The 17,120-nt window shown below is 41.4% G+C and overlaps 2 protein-coding genes across 2 annotated transcripts; both read right to left on the bottom strand.

The window, feature by feature from the left end:
* Positions 1-402: 402 nt before the first annotated feature.
* tafazzin (tafazzin, phospholipid-lysophospholipid transacylase) lies at positions 403-6,545 on the bottom strand. The gene is made up of 11 exons (XM_052056986.1): positions 6,494-6,545; positions 4,913-5,059; positions 4,504-4,632; positions 4,347-4,392; positions 3,221-3,306; positions 3,063-3,143; positions 2,382-2,423; positions 2,248-2,310; positions 1,368-1,420; positions 1,216-1,293; positions 403-843 (listed from the first exon to the last, which is right to left on the bottom strand). The coding sequence occupies exons 2-11, from the start codon at positions 5,019-5,021 to the stop codon at positions 757-759; spliced, it is 774 nt and encodes a 257-aa protein (XP_051912946.1). The 5' UTR covers positions 5,022-5,059; positions 6,494-6,545; the 3' UTR covers positions 403-756.
* Positions 6,546-7,676: 1,131 nt separating this feature from the next.
* Positions 7,677-16,142, bottom strand: LOC127595455 (mitochondrial carnitine/acylcarnitine carrier protein-like). Its single transcript, XM_052056974.1, has 9 exons — positions 15,845-16,142; positions 14,215-14,310; positions 13,878-14,005; positions 12,935-13,025; positions 12,551-12,668; positions 9,618-9,690; positions 9,364-9,473; positions 8,460-8,581; positions 7,677-8,387 (listed from the first exon to the last, which is right to left on the bottom strand). The coding sequence occupies exons 1-9, from the start codon at positions 15,944-15,946 to the stop codon at positions 8,325-8,327; spliced, it is 903 nt and encodes a 300-aa protein (XP_051912934.1). The 5' UTR covers positions 15,947-16,142; the 3' UTR covers positions 7,677-8,324.
* Between the last annotated feature and the right edge of the window lie 978 nt (positions 16,143-17,120).

Genomic DNA, 17,120 nt, shown 5'->3' with positions numbered 1-17,120 from the left:
ATAAGACTTTTGTAGCTGGAAGCTGTCTTAGGATTAAAAGTTGTTGCTAAATCACTATTGCAAGGTGTAAATGGGGACCATCATTGCAATGTTTATTGTAACTGACTGTGATTGCCACTAAGCTGCTTTCTTGGAATGCAGAAAACTATATTAAAATTATCCATTCATGTTGTCTGTTTTCTTGCAGAAACTAAAGTTGCCAATCAGTGTTTTCTAAAATAGTCGCCAAAAGGTTTGAAAAGTCGCCAACTTGGCAAAGGCGTGCTTTTGTTCGCAGCCATGTTGTTCGTGCAAGCATTAAAAAAAATGCACTTTGAGCTTGGGAAGCAGGTTTCAATAAAGCGTGTCCTGTCTTTACATTAATTTTTTGAGGAAAACATACATATTACCACCACACATGGGTCCACATATAAAAGCTTTATAGGCATTGACACTGAGAGGGATGGAGCAGCCAAATAGAATTTTTTGATCTGGACAATAAATGTGTACTAAAAATAATTATACATGGAACGGTGAAATAAGAAATAATAAAATGCAACCCTAAAATGGTAAACAAACCATTCAAGGAAAAATACATCACACGTTCAAACATGAATAATGTGAATTAATATTCAGTCCGATCCAGCATTTTTAAAACATTTGAGTTCTGGTCACACATTGAGGTCCTTTGATATTTTCCACTCTGGCACACTCCTGCAAAAAATGGCCTTCCGCATGTTGTGGCCTGACCCGTCTTCAGGTGAAGGTGTGCCAGGTTCAAGATTTGTGGAGTGCCTCAGCTTGAACTTTAAGTCTCTGGAAGTCCACTTGGATAACATCTGTCAGTGTCTTCCTCATCTCCATCTACAACAGTAAATTGATGGAGAGGACATACAGTATGAATGTCTCTGATGCCACAATGCACCGGAACATTTAAAGCGGAACATACTACCTCTGAAGTCAAACAAAAATGTGTGTGTGTGTGTGTGGGGGGGGGGGGGGGGGGGAACAATGTCTGAGTACGGTCATCATCCCTTGTTTATCGCGGTTAATGGGGACCAAAACCACCTGTGATAAACGAAAATCTGCGAAGTAGAGATACAGGTATACAGGTAAAAAAAATAAATTGTTTTAAGGAATATGTTTGAAAAAATCCGTGATGGACTGAAGCCGCGATAAACGCACCGCGAAATAGCGAGGGATCACTGTATTTGAGATGACCTAATAATGCCTCACTTGGCTCTTGTTGTCTGCTCTGAGCTTTTCCACAAGGTCTCTGACGCGAAAAGGTTTTCCCACGAGGATGGTGATTCTCTTGAAGCACAAAAGTGATTAATCGGAGGCTGCTGTCACATGGGGATGGGAGAATGTCAGGAGGATGTTCCTACCTTGCCAATCCGGGGGATGTAGGGGCTCACATTAGGAAGGACATCACTCAAGCCTGACACAAAAGATAAAAACTGTTACAAAGAGGGTTACATGTCCCATTAAATGCAGTTTGTCGAGCAAATTGGTTCCCACAGAGCAGAGAGAATACATGAGTGTTGTCTACGCTTTGTTTATGTGATATAACAGTTGTTTGATTGTTTACAAATGACAGTAAATGGAATGCCAATTTTTGTAAACCCCCTCAATGGCTTTTCCCATTGTACCTTAGAATTAAACTAACAGACATGTAATGTATGCTGTCTTCCTGCCAAAGTAGACGCTGCACATTTAGGGACGGCAGAATAATTACAAATAACAGAGAGAACAATAAATGCTAATCTGACTGTCAAAAATAAATGAAAGCAAAGTAACAGAAAAACAAAAATACAACAACAAAACAACAAAAAGAGCAGAAGAATCTAACAGCAATGAATAGAAATTGGAAGGTATCAATTGTGCTGATTCGATTAAAAAACAAGAACCGACAACATTAAGGATGTCATTAATTTTTTAAAAATCACAAACAGTAAACATCATTTCGGTGAGTGAAAGAAAAACAAAGACTAGAAAAGAACATGATGGAAGAGGGATTGGTAAAATATGGAAATAAACCACATCTTCCTTCCAGGCACAGTGCCCGAGGGGAAAAGTTGCAGTGTGTTCATTTTTTTTGGTTTGGTATAATGAATTCAATTCATTTATTTTCAATGACTAAACATGCAGCAGAACACCTTGACCTTTAAACATTTATGGTGGGCCAAAGAAATAAACATCCAAAAGGAAGGTTAGGGAAAATGAAACGTGAAATTTGATCGGAAAGAAGAGCCGTGTCTCACTGACCCACATGCCACAGTGGCAGGATGACAGGATTGAGGGTGCACTCTGCTATTAGGCGTCCCACACCTAAAAGACAGGTGGTTTGTGTAAGCAACACGTCAGAAGATATGCACATGGGTGTCATGCGATGCACTTACCCCATTTTAACCTGATGAATTCTTCACTGGTGTTGATTTTACCTGTTCAATAAACAGTAACATTACCTTACATTAACATTAAATTAGTCTACTGAGCCCACTGGTGTATAAGATGCAACCACTTAAAAATGAAAAAGATCACTCATAAGGTGTACAGAAGTGACCCATTTTATGCAATCTGTGCTGCCTCCTCTGATATGCACACCGTAACCAGATAGGTGAATTGATTTGTAAATACCCACAGTTCTGATGTTTCCCCAGGATAGAGGATTTGCATGTAAATACTGTTGGATGTTCCAATTTGTATGTGTGACTGACATGTAGCACTGCAGCACTTATTTGATGGTTTAAAATGATCCCATCCCAATAGTAATGCTAGTTTCCGTGAGCGCTTCTATGGAGTTTCCCATCGTACGTCAGCATTAAGATAGCGGACTCAGGCTTTGTAAGGCTCAGGACAATACAATACAATACATGCTGATTTATATAGCGCTTTCACAACAGCAATGATACTGTGCTACAAGTTCTTTACAAGAACAATTATGACAAATAAACAACTACTATTTGAATGTAGGTTTTCCACCATATTCTGATTGCTTGAAATGTACCTGTAAATGTTTTTAAAGCGACTGCAACAATCCATTCTAAATGGCACATTCGAAACGCTATGTCAAGTCCCACCTTCAGGAAAAATGTGCACCCACTCCCCTTTGTTCAGCTTCTCCAGAATAAAATCCATGCCTTTCTGGTAAACACCATCACCTAAATAAGGGGCCATAAAATACCAACAGTAAACTATTTTTTTTTAAAAAGTCAGACGACATGCTTGCGTCGCTCACCTCTACAGACGGGCACGCATTTCCCTCGGCTAAAGAATCGAGAGTGCAACTCTCTTGTGAAACAAATGTCTGATGCCGCTGGTGTCCTGTTCAAATAAAAGTTCAATTAAACATTTCATGTTCGATACAAAACCTTAAACCAGGGGTGGCCAACCCGCGGCTCACGAGCCGCATGCGGCTCTTTGACCGGTTCAATGCGGCTCCCGGGCTCTCCCACGACAAGCGGTGATGCCATTCAAACAAGGCGCTAATTTCACAGAACATACTCCGTCAGCCTATCATCAATCGCGTTACCTGGTTGACAAAGAGGGTAACCAATCAGATGACTGCATCATCGCTCATGCTAAGCGCTAAGCTAGTCAGCAAATTAGCTCTGACTTTAAGGCAGGGGTGCCCAATACGTCAATCACAATCGACCGGGAGACAGCGAACTAGTCCCAAGTCGACCACAAGGGGTGGGAGGAGGAAATGGGTGGGAGGAGGAAATGGGTGGGAAAAAAAAGATTTGTTTGTTTGTATCTTTCGCTTTTGTTCATTTTCAACCCGTTCCGACTGTTGCTAATCGTAGTGTGCGTGCACATGTGGGCGAGTACACAGGTGGGCGCCCGCGTTAGTGCGCGCGAGCGCGCGTATGTGTGTGTGTGTGTGTGTGTATGCTTGTACGTGCGCGATCGGGTCGTTCGTGAGAAGTTGGTTGCTTCAAAAGTCAATCTTTGGCCAAAAAAGTGTGTGTGCGCACGTGTGTGTGTGTGTGTGCGTACACGCGTGCACGAGGAAGGGTATGATGTGACTCTTTACAGTAACACAGTAAAAAAAATTGTCTCTTCGTCTCTGACTGGTTGGCCACCCCTGCCTTAAACCATGACTCTGTGTTAGCGCAGATTAGTGTTAGCTAACAGCATTACCACAATTGGCCTCGTTATAATGTTTTAATCACAAAAATTGTAGCTAATTTATGTGAAAATAAGATTTGATTTTAAGGCCATATCACCTCATGTTAAAATATCACATGGCTCATTTTAAAATATCAATACTGTTGTAAAAACAAACAATATGATGTGAACATCAGTCAAACAAAAATAAATAAATAATAAAATAAATTGGATCAAGCTGAAAGTGTGCTTACCACCGCATCTTGTTAAAGTTCCACAAATGCCTAAGCTTCAGGACACCTACCGTGCGCACATGCGCACGCACGCCCACACGCACACACACACACACACACACACACACAATTTGTTGACTTTCCTGATGTACCGGCACTGCTTGAGGTCGACTCTCACCCCAGATGTGTGGGTCGTCCATACAGGACTGGTGATTGGAAAGTGTGATGAGGGGTGTGTCAGCCGGCCGCTGGTCGATCAGGTCCAACAGAACCTCGTGGTTGTGCACTGTCAGGCAGTTCAAGTGCTCTACGGGAATACCAACAAGGCTGACAAGTGATGAGAAGGTTCTCATGGCAATCATTGCTAGGGTTGACAAACTTGGGGACTTTTTAAACTTGAAAAATGTCCAAGGCAAATAACATGAATTGTTAGAATATAGGTACATTAGAACAAACAATATTTCCAAACTTCCCCAAATGTAACTTCCTATGGGAATTGACCAGAAATGTTTCAGCAATTTCCTGGAAATATTCAAGAGTACACCTTTGGAACCTAACCACTGCTAGTGACGGTAGATGCAACTTACTAGTCCACAAGTAGGAGTAAGAGCCCACCAGACCCATGATAAGCGAGCCGGAGAGCCTCCACGCCAAAGTCGGACATTGTGGAAATGGCCACTTGACCTCCAGTGGCATGGTGCTTTTCCAGACGCACTACATCCACACACATTCACCTGGTGCGGCATGCCAGACAACAAAACACAGGATAGATATTATGAGCAGTATTGCATATGGTGCAGGAAACACAAGCAAATGTCATATGGTATCATTTAATGTAATTTTTGGTCATTTGTGGCCCACAAGTAACTGAAAAATGTATTAAATTCCATTAATATCCATTAAAATAATTACTAATTATTATTCTTGTTTCCATGTACATGATGTGAAAAGAAATGCTTCCTCTTGGAAATATGACCCATTTATGAACACATGTATGTAAAAACAACGCTTAAATATTTTTTCCCCCATTTTGAATGAAATGGGGTGGCTGGTGTAAAGTTCTCGAAGACGCCCACACCTCAGGTCAAAGATTTCCAAAATGAGGATAAATCACTGGCTCTGTAATGTATGAAATGTGTATCATGTCTTTTGCCATGTTCACCCAACTGACCCATTGATTGCCCTCCACGGGGCTCCTTTCTTGTCATACGCAAAACCATGCGAAAATGATTGCAATCATGTTGTCTGTTTCTTATCGGGTCTTGGAACGCCAGTGATTTAGAAAAATAATTGCTGGAAGTGTAAGAAAAGATGCTAAATTATCACTACAAATTCGCTAACATAACAATGCGGACCTGTCTTATGTAAAGTAACTTCATTGTTACAGCAATGTTGTTTGTGTCAGCAATGATGGGCTTTAAAGAAAGTTGCTAACAAAATTAATTTCATGAAATCTTATCTTAAATCAGATTTGATAGCCCTCCCAGTACATCATATGGGTGGCATGTTGCCTGTTAGAGTAGGAGAAAAGAACCGGGTGACTGCCCTTGCAATGGTTATTTGGACCATATAGAATAACTCTTACGAAGGAGAGCTTTGTCAACACAGACTTAGTGAAAAAAGTGGATTATCTTGTTTCAGCACTCTCAAGTTAAAACTAAACACCCAATCTGAGTCGCTTGTCTCAGTTTCGAATACTGATCGTTGCCTTAAAACCTCAACGTCATTCTGCACGTCTTACTTTAACGGACTGGTCACAATCATCTGTGTTCTTTTACATTCCCCCATTCACTTACAAGGAGAAGTCATTGTCATTTGAAAATACATACGAGTGACACTTTGTTGTGCAACGTAAAATTCACGCCCAAAAGCTGTACTCGTGGGACTTTTCAGATTGCTCAATAAAGCGACATATTAAGTCGCCAAAATATTATCTGCTGAGTGTAGAAGATGCAAGCACATGATTTTTAGTATGTTGCTCTCGAGGTTCAAGAGGCGCTCCTGAAGTCAAACTATGGTTGCTAACGAGTTAATAGATTGTTAACATTCACACATTCACAAACTTGAATAGGAATGAGGTGACGTTTACGAATATGGGCGACAGATTAATTTTATAAAACCTTAAAACCACGAAACAAAAACAATGACAAACAGATTAAAACATTTACCTCGCTTGTGTCTTTCCTTTTGACAGGCTATCGGCATAACCCGGAAGTGTAATACCGTTTAGGATTCTGGGTCCTGTAGTTTTTACTCCAAAATGTTGACATTTTGAAGTCTTTACAATGCCCGGTTCTTAAATAAAAAAATGATATCTATCTATCTATCTATCTATCTATCTATCTATCTATCTATCTATCTATCTATCTATCTATCTATCTATCTATCTATCTATCTATCTATCTATCTATCTATCTATCTATCTATCTATCTATCTATCTATCTATCTATCTATCTATCTATCTATCTATCTATCTATCTATCTATCTATCTATCTCTCTCTCTCTCTATCTCTCTATCTATCTATCTATCTATCTATCTATCTATCTATCTATCTATCTATCTATCTATCTATCTATCTATCTATCTATCTATCTATCTATCTATCTATCTATCTATCTATCTATCTATCTGACTTCTTCTCACGGTTAACGGTGTTTCGCGGGGGTGCGGTAGCCTATCCCAGCTGTCTTCGGCCAGCAGGCTGCATACACCTTGAACCGGTGCCATCCGATTGCAGGGGACACATACAGTGTACAAAAAATACAAAAAAAAACCCGCATTCACAATCATACCTCGGGACAATTTTGAACATTCAATCAACTTATCATGCATGTTCTTGGAATGTGGGAGGAAACTTGAGTACCCAGAAGAAGAAAAAAACACACGCAGGTACGGCGAGACAGGGGTGCCCAAACCTTTTGGATCGAAGATCTACTTTTCGATCAACTAGCCTCCCGGGATCTACCCTTACCGGTACGTGCGCGTATGCGCGCCTAAACACACACACACACACACGCGCGCGCAATGGTTGTTTGTTTTTTTCCTCCTCGACACTCCTCGGATCTACTTGGAATCTGTCTTAGACCTACCGGTAGATCAGGATCGACGTAATGGGCACCCCTGGGCGAGAGCATGCAAACTCCACACAGGAAAGCCAGAGTTACGGGGAGGACGCGTTAACCACTGTGTCGCCCGCATTAATCACACGAACACTAAATATTGTAGAAAGTGGATCAAACTTCACATTCATACCCGAAAACCATTGATTTGTGGCTTTAACACGAGACAACCACATCAGGCACATTGTAATAGGAATTATCTAAAATAATTTCAACAAAAGAGGCCAGGTGAAATCATCAAAAGAATTCTGTCTATTTATGATTGTACTATTACTCTTTTGTTTTGTGGACATCACATTGTACAGTTTGCGTCGACTTATACAGGTATGTCATTATTTTTAGTTGCTTTTACTTTGCCAAACTGCATCGGCTAAGATTACTTTTGGCAACAAAAATTTTTTAATTTTTTAAAAAGCTTTACTGAAAACAGTTTAAAACACATACAAGCACTTGAAAAAGCTTCAGAAGAAACAATACAAGTCCACATGTAGATCTATCATGGTTGCTAAATCAGCACCGATTGTTTGTATAGTTTTAAACATGCTACGAAGTCAAACAAAAAAGGAATAAATGTAGACAGCCCCACACTTCACATGGGCAAAGTAAAAATAAATTGCAGCAACAATACAGCTAACACATGTGTACAAAATGCATTTTCATGGCCATGAAATAATCATTTGTGGCTTTAATATCATTCCTGTGAACAACTTGGACACCTCTGTGACCACAAATTAGCATTTTGTGTAGACATTGTATCTCTATTTTGGAAACTATTTTAAATAGTTTCTCCCCATGTCATGTATGGGGCTCCATATGAACGTGATTACAAATAGGAAAATTCCACAGAAGCACGGCCCCACCACAGAAGCTCACAGGTTCACCAGCTGGGTACTAGCCAGTTCAAACCCTTTAAGGCCACTTCAAAGCCCAAGAAACATGCCTGGTAATGGGAAAGAAGGAGTTTTAGAAAGCTTTTTATCAGCAAAAGAGAGCAAGAGGAAATGAGTCGTACGGCATTGGCAGGGAAGGCTCGGAGGAACACGGCCATGAAGCCTTTGTAGAGTGCTTTTGCTCCTTCTTCTCGTAGCAGCGTTCTCAAGACGTCCACCAGACCTCTGTACTTGCCGTCAACGGCTGAACACACACACACACACACACACACACACACACACACACACACACACACACACACACACACACACACACACACACACACACACACACACGATAACCCCCCAAACCTTTGACTTGTCTTTTGAACGTAACCTCAAAAACATTTTTTTTTGGGGGGGGGTTCAAATCACTGAAAGTGTGCATCACTGATGGTGTAGTGGTACACTCGCTGGGCGTGGGTGCGTGCAGTGTGGGATCAGATCCCACTTAGTGACGGTGTGCATGTGGGTGTGACTGGTTGTTTGTCTCTATATGTGCCCTGCGACTGACTGGCGACCAGTTCAGGGTGTAATCCGCCTTTCGCCTAAAGTCAGCTCGGATAGGCTCCTGCAACTCCCTGCGACCCTCTTCAGGAAAAGCAATGTTGAAAATGGATGGATGAAAGGATGAATGTGCGCATGTGGTGAAGACATTTTGTGTCTTCTATTAACAACCAAGGCTAAATGTAGCTCCTCGCCATCACACAAAGCCCGTCTCATCTGTCGTGATGGATCGCGCTCAATATATGTCCTTGATACCAAGTATTACTTTCCTATTTAGCCAGAGATTTGACAGCCTCTTATGACATCAAATAAAGAGCACAAACACTTCATATAGGTGAGTTCTTCTGCAAAAACCTGAGAATACATGCTACCCGCAAATTACCGGTAAGTAAATTGGTGAATTTGTTTACATTACTATCACCCAGGAGGTGCTCAGACCCATCCATGGAGAACTGTTTGAAGCAAATGTTGCAGTGTCACCTGTCTGAAAATTGGACTTGAGGACATCCGGGGGTAGCGCAATGGTCCAATTCAAGAGTCCGGCCATGCCGCCAGCGAGCAGGATGGAGGCGGCGCCAAGCTGAGAAACACTAACAGACATGTACACACACACACACACACACACACACACACACACACACACACACACACACACACACACACACATGCAAACGCACACTTTGCTAAACACAGAGCCACAAGATTTCTTCATCTATAACCTCTACTACATTTACCTTTGACCTTCTGGAGTCAAGAAATTTTTCAGATATTCATACGTCAGAAAGTAGAGACCATTGGAAGGCACATCTGGAGGACAGAAAACAGAAGCAGAAAAATCTATCAATATGATGAAAACATGTTACGGTCAAGGTGCATGACCATTAAATAGGATTTTACGTATAGAAAGTGAAATATTTGTAAATATGCTACTATCGAGGTGTATAGACCATTAAATATGATGTCTATGTTCCTCATAGAACAATCTGCATGAGGTAAATGGTTGTGTGTCACCGATACCAACGCTAGTATCGGAGGTGGCCCTGATATGTCAATAAAATGCTGGCATTGCTGTCAATGCCATTTACCGAAATTAGTGCAGTACTTTGAACGCAGCGCCTTGTATCTTGCACGGAACTCAATAATGTGCGATCACACGTGTTCAGTGCATGCCGAACCAAGCGATCGCTATAGACCGTTTCCTCTCATGTCATTTCAGGCAAAATGTTTAGTTTCCACCGGCATATTTGAAGGCCTGCACACAGAAGGAAATCACAAAGAGAGACGTTTAATCCATTGCTGGCATTATCAATCTACTTACGTTTTTACATGGGTGAAAAAAAGTCTGGACACCTATCTATTTTTTTTTGTTTTTGTGTTTGTTTTGTCACTTTGTGTTTGTTGTTACGTTGTGTGGACCTGATGTGGACTTTTTTCAGCATTTTTTGGCTACGACATTCATCAAGGAGGAGACTCTGCGCTTGGTGGTTGCGCCTTCTCGGCAGCATGGGTATACCAGCACTGTTTTTGACTGGGAGGAATGTCAGCGCCATTTGACTGTCGTTGCTAGACAGTCCCGGGGCGCTTGTGTCTTGCGCCTGTAATGGGCAGCATTTTTCACGGCCCCGCTTTGTTCAGCCGAGATATCGGTGCTGTTGAACGGTCTGCGGCTGGATTTATGTAAGTCTTGAGGAGCCGACGATGAGAAGAAAGTAGTGTTAGTGCGGAGCGCCAATGCGGATTTGGAACTGGGAGTCGCGGCTTGGAGATCGAAGCGGATTACGTGGGACAGGAGAAGTGAACTAATCTCTTTTCATCAATTGACGCTACAGCTTCGTGTTTGCTTTCAAAACTTAGCTTGTAGCAGACGTGTGCACATTTTCAGCATGACGTCTCTGACCCACTGGTGAAAGGACACTTTGATCCTCTCCTCTTTCAACTACAACTGCTTCAGACAACAAAGTATATGCAGAAGAGTGGTGAAGATTGCATGACTGTCTGTGTCCTATGTGTTATGTTGTGTTATTTTTGTTATTTTGACTTCAAGATGGCGCCGCGAGAGTGGCTGCCTGTCAGGCAGATCCTATATTTTGTTTTTCTACTTCTTCCTTTCATATCTTCTTTCTTTCATAGTTTTGCTGCTGTGAATTGGGAATTTCTCCATTGCGAGACTAATAAAGGTTTTCTTATCCTATCTATCCATTATTACATTGACACATTGAAAGCAGTCACATCAAAGTCAATATGTTCAAAAACTGAAGTGGGTCGGAGGGAAAAGTGACAGGAAAACACTGACTCCTCGGATAAACTTTCAAAATCAGACTGTTCTAAGGACATCAGTTTGTTCTTTGAAGAGAGCTATCACACCATCTCTTTTTTTAACCCTTGTGTGCTCCAAATTAAAAAGGCCTTAAGTTACGCATTTTACAATTTTTGTAATGATGTATTTTGTGTTATACAAACATTCTTTTTATTTTTTTTTTTCAAACACTCAAAATGTTCAGAGGCATCTGTGCTATCCATACATATATAGTTTTTATTAGTTCTTTGGGAGTTTTTATTCTTTATTTTTTGCAAAAGGAAAAAAAAGGTGTCTGGAGGTCCCAACCAAGCCCTAGTAACAATCCCGACCGGACGTGTTCATGTAAAATGCATTGGTTTGAAGCCTCCTGCAAAAAGGCAAACTCATTTGCGATCCTCTGGCGCCACCTAAAAGTTGCACAATTGGAATGACCTCAACCCAACAATGTGGCATGCATACGTCTGTCCAAGCGAAAACAAAGCGATTGACGTAAAAATCGCGTGAAATGCATGTTTATACATTAGGTTCACGATGCATTCAAAAATATGAATTATAATGGGTCTCTATGGTGCAAAATATGTAAATTGTGAAGATTAAGGTATCAAAACGTTTTTTTATTATTGTTGCAATGCCTGAGAATTATCAGCCGGTGACGACATGAAATTTAGGCCATTTTAGAACCCCTCCATAAGTTTCAGCTCTCTTGTGGTTTTCTGAATGCCTTTGCCTTTGATTCAAAGACATCATTTTACATTTATCGCAAGCGGTGCACTACGAGGGTTAAACACTTGGGAGGCTTACAATTACTTTGTGTGGGTGTGTGATGGATTAAGTTGTGTGCTGCTTTCAATGCAACAAATAACCATTGTCTGGTGACACCAATGATATGTTGTTTTTGGGTGACATAGTACGTCCATCAATACTTTAATGGTATAAAACTTTCATTACTGGTAAATTGTTTGTGTCCTGTTAAATTTGCAAGCATGTTGTCAAAGCCTTTCAAGCTAGCGCTTAGCTTGCTAGCTGCTATCAAAGAGATGTTTTTCTTACTATGCTACTGCGGATACTTCACAAGTGCGATTTAACTATGAACTATGAATAATTTTACATAAAATAGCAAGTAAAAATGCAACATAAGAGGTCTATAGAATTATGTAAGTATGCTCCATTATAGGAGTATCGTCATTTTAATGATGTAAATATGCTTCATAAGAACATTTACATCCTATTTAATAATGTTCTATACAACTGGAATGTAACATGTGTTATGTGTATCAAATGTCATTCACGATAAATAATGAACAATGGAGGTGTATGGAAGATGAAATATGATCAAAATAAGCTGCAACAGCGACCTCATCAGTGTACCTCTGATGAGTGTCAACAGCGTCCCTTTGTAGAGGCTCCGGATGCCCTGTTCCTTGTAGAGACGTGAGGCACAGTCAAGAGGACCCGAATATTTGGACGTGCCACCACCAGCCGGCACCTACATAGCTCGATACAACACACATCAGTTGATTTCGTCTGTCAGCCATGTTCATAGTTGGGCTTTTTTAATAACTACCAGCAACTTTTTGTGTGGACAAAGACTTAATTTCAAGGCTGGAGGACCCCTACGAAACCATTTCAAAGACAAATCTGTAACACAGCTCCACTGACTGATTAACCAAGACCAACCCCTCCCACGAGCTGTATCCACAGTCCTATTTAACAGGTTCCAATGGTGTCATGGTGTCAGACTTTCGACTTTACCTGCAGTAGGCATTTAATCCTCTCTGCCGGAGCCACAATCACTGTTGTGAAGACCCCGGCTAGACATCCTGACAGGAATATCTGAGGGTGCCTGAACACAGTAACACATGAGCAATCATCTCACAGCAGAAATAACTTTTATAGTATACAGGGCGCCTAGTCAAGGGCGAAACTACAGGTTGGCCAGGAGTGGTTGAGGCCACTTGAAGAACATGGTCACTTCAGAACAAAACGGTCATGTGTTCGCAACCTATTTGTGACCATGAAACGTGGGTTTCAACACAATACGGCTCAACTGATGTATGGATCAGATCTAGTATGGTAGCTTTTAAGGAGATAATCCATACACATTGTCAACGAGGTTGCAGATGTCTTAATGTGGACACATAATGGAAAACTTGCCTTCCCAATCGTCAAGTGTGGAAAAAAATCTTTGGCTATCTTTGGCTAGCTGCATTGGGTTTGTCAACTGCTGTGAAAAAACACAACGCAGTACTGTACTTAGAATCCATTGTTTTTTTTTAAACACATTTAAACATCAAAATACTTAAAAAAACAAGCAACTTTGATGGTCTATGCAAGTATAAAATGGAAAGGAAACACTGTATTGTCTTATCTGAGTGGCAGAAATGTGCCTGTTGACGCCGGGCCTGGTGGGGTGCAGAGTGATGTGGCAAACTGAAGGTTGGTCGGTTGGCTCAACCTCTGGAGGGTGTGTTTGGGCATGAGCTGTGGCTTATAACAGATTCTGCTCATTGTGGTTAACTGTTCTAGAAGAGCTGAAAAATGTGGCAAGTGCTTCAAATTTCAGATCTGACTTCAAGATTCAGACATGACTTTGAGGATTGGACCCGACTTTAGTTTGGACCCAGCTTTAATATTTGACCTGGCTTCAAGGTTCAGTCCTCGCATTAAGGTCCCACATGCGTGCACTTATACTAACGTTAGCTCTTGACCGGGGTCCGTCTGCTGGAGCTGTTTCCCCAACCCAAAGCCAAAGAAACTGATGGCCATCATGGGAGCCACACTCACCAGTGGAGCACCCATCCCTTTGTACAGGCCCAGGATCCCCTACACACACACACACACACACACACACACACACACACACACACACACACACACACACACACACAGTTGCAATCAAAAGCAGCAACTTTTTCGACACAACACCACAGTAGTGATGTTACACTATGCTCTTTGGCCAGGTCAACAAACAGCATACCAACGTGCGGTTTTGTGACTGCATGTGCATGTGTTGTGTGTGTCTTTGCAGGGACCTCTTTGGAGATGGTCTTACGAAAGCAGTCAAAGGTTCCCGTGTAAATGACGTAGCTAGAGAGCGAGGAGGCTTTGGGCTGAGTCTGTAGTCTCACCTAAAACACAGCACAACACCACACACATCATAATACGTGACGTATTTGGATAATGGACTTGAATGGACAAGCTGATTATGTCCCTGTCGACATGCAGTCAGCAAATGAAAAGTGCCTTCTCCAGTTCAGAATGTGCCGCGCCCGAAGCCGTTGACGATCATCGTTCAATCTGTTGGCCTCAAACTGTGCCATGATTTTGTTGCCATTATGGATGACTGTTGAAATGGTTGACGTTGTCAATTTCAAGTCTCAGCTGAGCTTTGTCTGGGAGACTCCCTTTCGTAAGTAAGAGACAATTTCCGCCTTCACAGGCAGCGAGATTTGCTTCCGTTTCCCAGACATGTTTTCAGGAAAAGACGTGTGCTCAGAACCGCACCGTAACTCCAGAAGTACAACGTACCGAGTCGATCAGTAGCGTTGCTAAGCAACGGATGGGAATCCCGCGCTGTACATTTTGTTCATAAGCAAGGTCGCGGCGGCAGTTAACTGCCGACAGTTTGTTGTAACAAAGGCCTTTTCACTATTTTGTGGGGAAAATCAGGTCATTATCATGAAGTTAACATAAAAATCGGCAAATGGAAAATGGTTTAAGTGAAATCGGGACTTTCAAATGTGAATGTTATCGGGGTGGAAACGTAGTAAACGGAGTATGTTGAAAAGAGGTTTGTCTGTATGATTGCATGGTTTGTAGAAGTGAAACAAGAAATTTGGTGGAGATTTGAGATTGGTTTCATTGCACTCTATTCAAAACAACACAGCAGAATTTGTATTTGTTGCAGACGTAATGAAAAAACAGAGTATGCTCATTTTGTTCTGTTTTTGTGTGGTTTTTCTTGGTCTCGTCTCGATCTCAACCTTCAAAAGTTTTGGTCTTGCCTCGATACCCTCTCGGGTCATAAGTCTTGGTCTCAATCGGTGTGTCCATTTTGGATAGAACACTTTTGTTCAAGATATTAGTGATTTACTTTACGTTGTTGATGTGGTTGAAAAAGTTAATTCTATTGTGTGCACTAATAATTACTTTTACATTTTATGAGATGCACGTTTTGTGCCTGGGATGCCGCCTGGTAAGATTCCAACCGAATAATTCTTCATTCTTAACATTTCTTGCGTAATAAATGAAAAGAATGTTGAAACTGGTCATCTTAAGATATCCTTTATTTGTCCCGCAATGGGGAAATTACAATTACTTACCAACTTTACCTCATACTGTGACCATGATGTCACCGTTCACTCTCCAATCGTGTTTTGTAAGGCTAGAGATAAACTGAGGGGCAGTGAATTGAACCCCGAACCGCGAGTGTGCGATAGACGTGCAAACCACTCCTGTATCACGCTGCCCCGTTTTCCCGTTTGAATTAACAGCAAAAAAAACATCATTACCTGTAGCTAGTCAAGGTTCTCAAGTGAAATTAGCAACTTGAAGTGCGCCTCGTGCGTTTTAAGATGATTTGTACAGTAATCTCCTCAAAGCCTGAGCGGAAAACCTGTCACTGACCACAAAAATCGGATCGCAAACAACCTTGGGAGTCACCTTGATGGTGTCCAGAGGGTGTCCGGCCAGCAGCAGACACGCTCCGCCGACCCCGCCGGCCACAAAGTTCTTGAACGGAGAAACTCTTGGCGTCTCCCCCATGCTCGCCGCCGCATGGTCCGCGCCGAGGACCACAGAGGAGGCTTGACCTCCGCCGGCGTCACGGTGGACGTCCAGTTTATCGGGTGTCCCGGGTCTCCGTTCCCCCTGGGAGTTCTGCGCGACTTTTTGACTTTTTTAACTTGCACACTGGCCTCTCGTCCACGCCCCCTTTCCCGCCTCTTACGTCACCATCGCGTGCAAGAACGGTAATGGGAAACATTCCGAAGATTCATCTATCACTGATCATTCCATTGGGTAGCACATAAAATGCCCTACTAGTGATAAAAGAAAGAAACAAGTCTGCATAATGTAGAATACCTGTAATAACAATAACCCTAGAAACAAATTCATATATAAATATAGAGCGTGAAAAATGCCCCTACTCTAAATAAACACCTTGTAAATGTAACACCATAAATGAATCAATGTTTAATAGCCTCCTGACTACCAGGGAAAACATTTTTGGCCAATCACATTTATTTTGAAATTCACCAATCTATGTGAAGTAATTGAACTACTCCAAAAGAAATTTTTGAAATCCCAGTACATTTTTTAAACAGGCTCGAATACACTTAAAACAACTCAAACAACGCTTTAACGTGTTCATAAGAGTCTTATAATTAAAATGGCAACAGCATTTCAAGACAAAATGTGTTTGGTAAAAAGTATTACTTTTTTCTCTTCCCATAAAAAGTGCTTGCACTGAGGGAAGCCATTTTCTTACTTTTTCTAACAAATTTGGTATCATTGGAAAGCACTAAATGTCCCCTTTAGAGTAACAAAAGGAGTTAATGCGATTGGATGCAATGGGTGGGAGATATTTAGGTTCACAACTGTCCTCTACAGAGAACAAATTTGAACTACCGGTACTCGTAGTCAGGAGGATAGTACGACTAATGGTAGTAGTAATAATGACCCCCAAAATATACATGAAATATACAATGTTAAAATCACCTATGGACACAGTCACGTACCATACACAATATTTGAAGAAACAATAACACAATAATACATAAAAGAAAGCAAAAACCAATGGACATGTCAAACACAGATGTATCGCAACAAAAGGAGTCAACCTGTGGCATAATTGACAGTGAATTAAAAAGGTGTGCGGTCGAACCTCTTTTTAACGTACCCCGTTTACAATGTTTCCACCCCTATAACGTTCACATTT

The sequence above is a fragment of the Hippocampus zosterae genome, chromosome 2, assembly GCF_025434085.1.
Source record: "Hippocampus zosterae strain Florida chromosome 2, ASM2543408v3, whole genome shotgun sequence".
Lineage (NCBI taxonomy): Eukaryota > Metazoa > Chordata > Actinopteri > Syngnathiformes > Syngnathidae > Hippocampus > Hippocampus zosterae.
The sequence above is the reverse complement of the archived record's forward strand: the minus strand, read 5'-3'. Positions and strand labels throughout refer to the sequence as shown.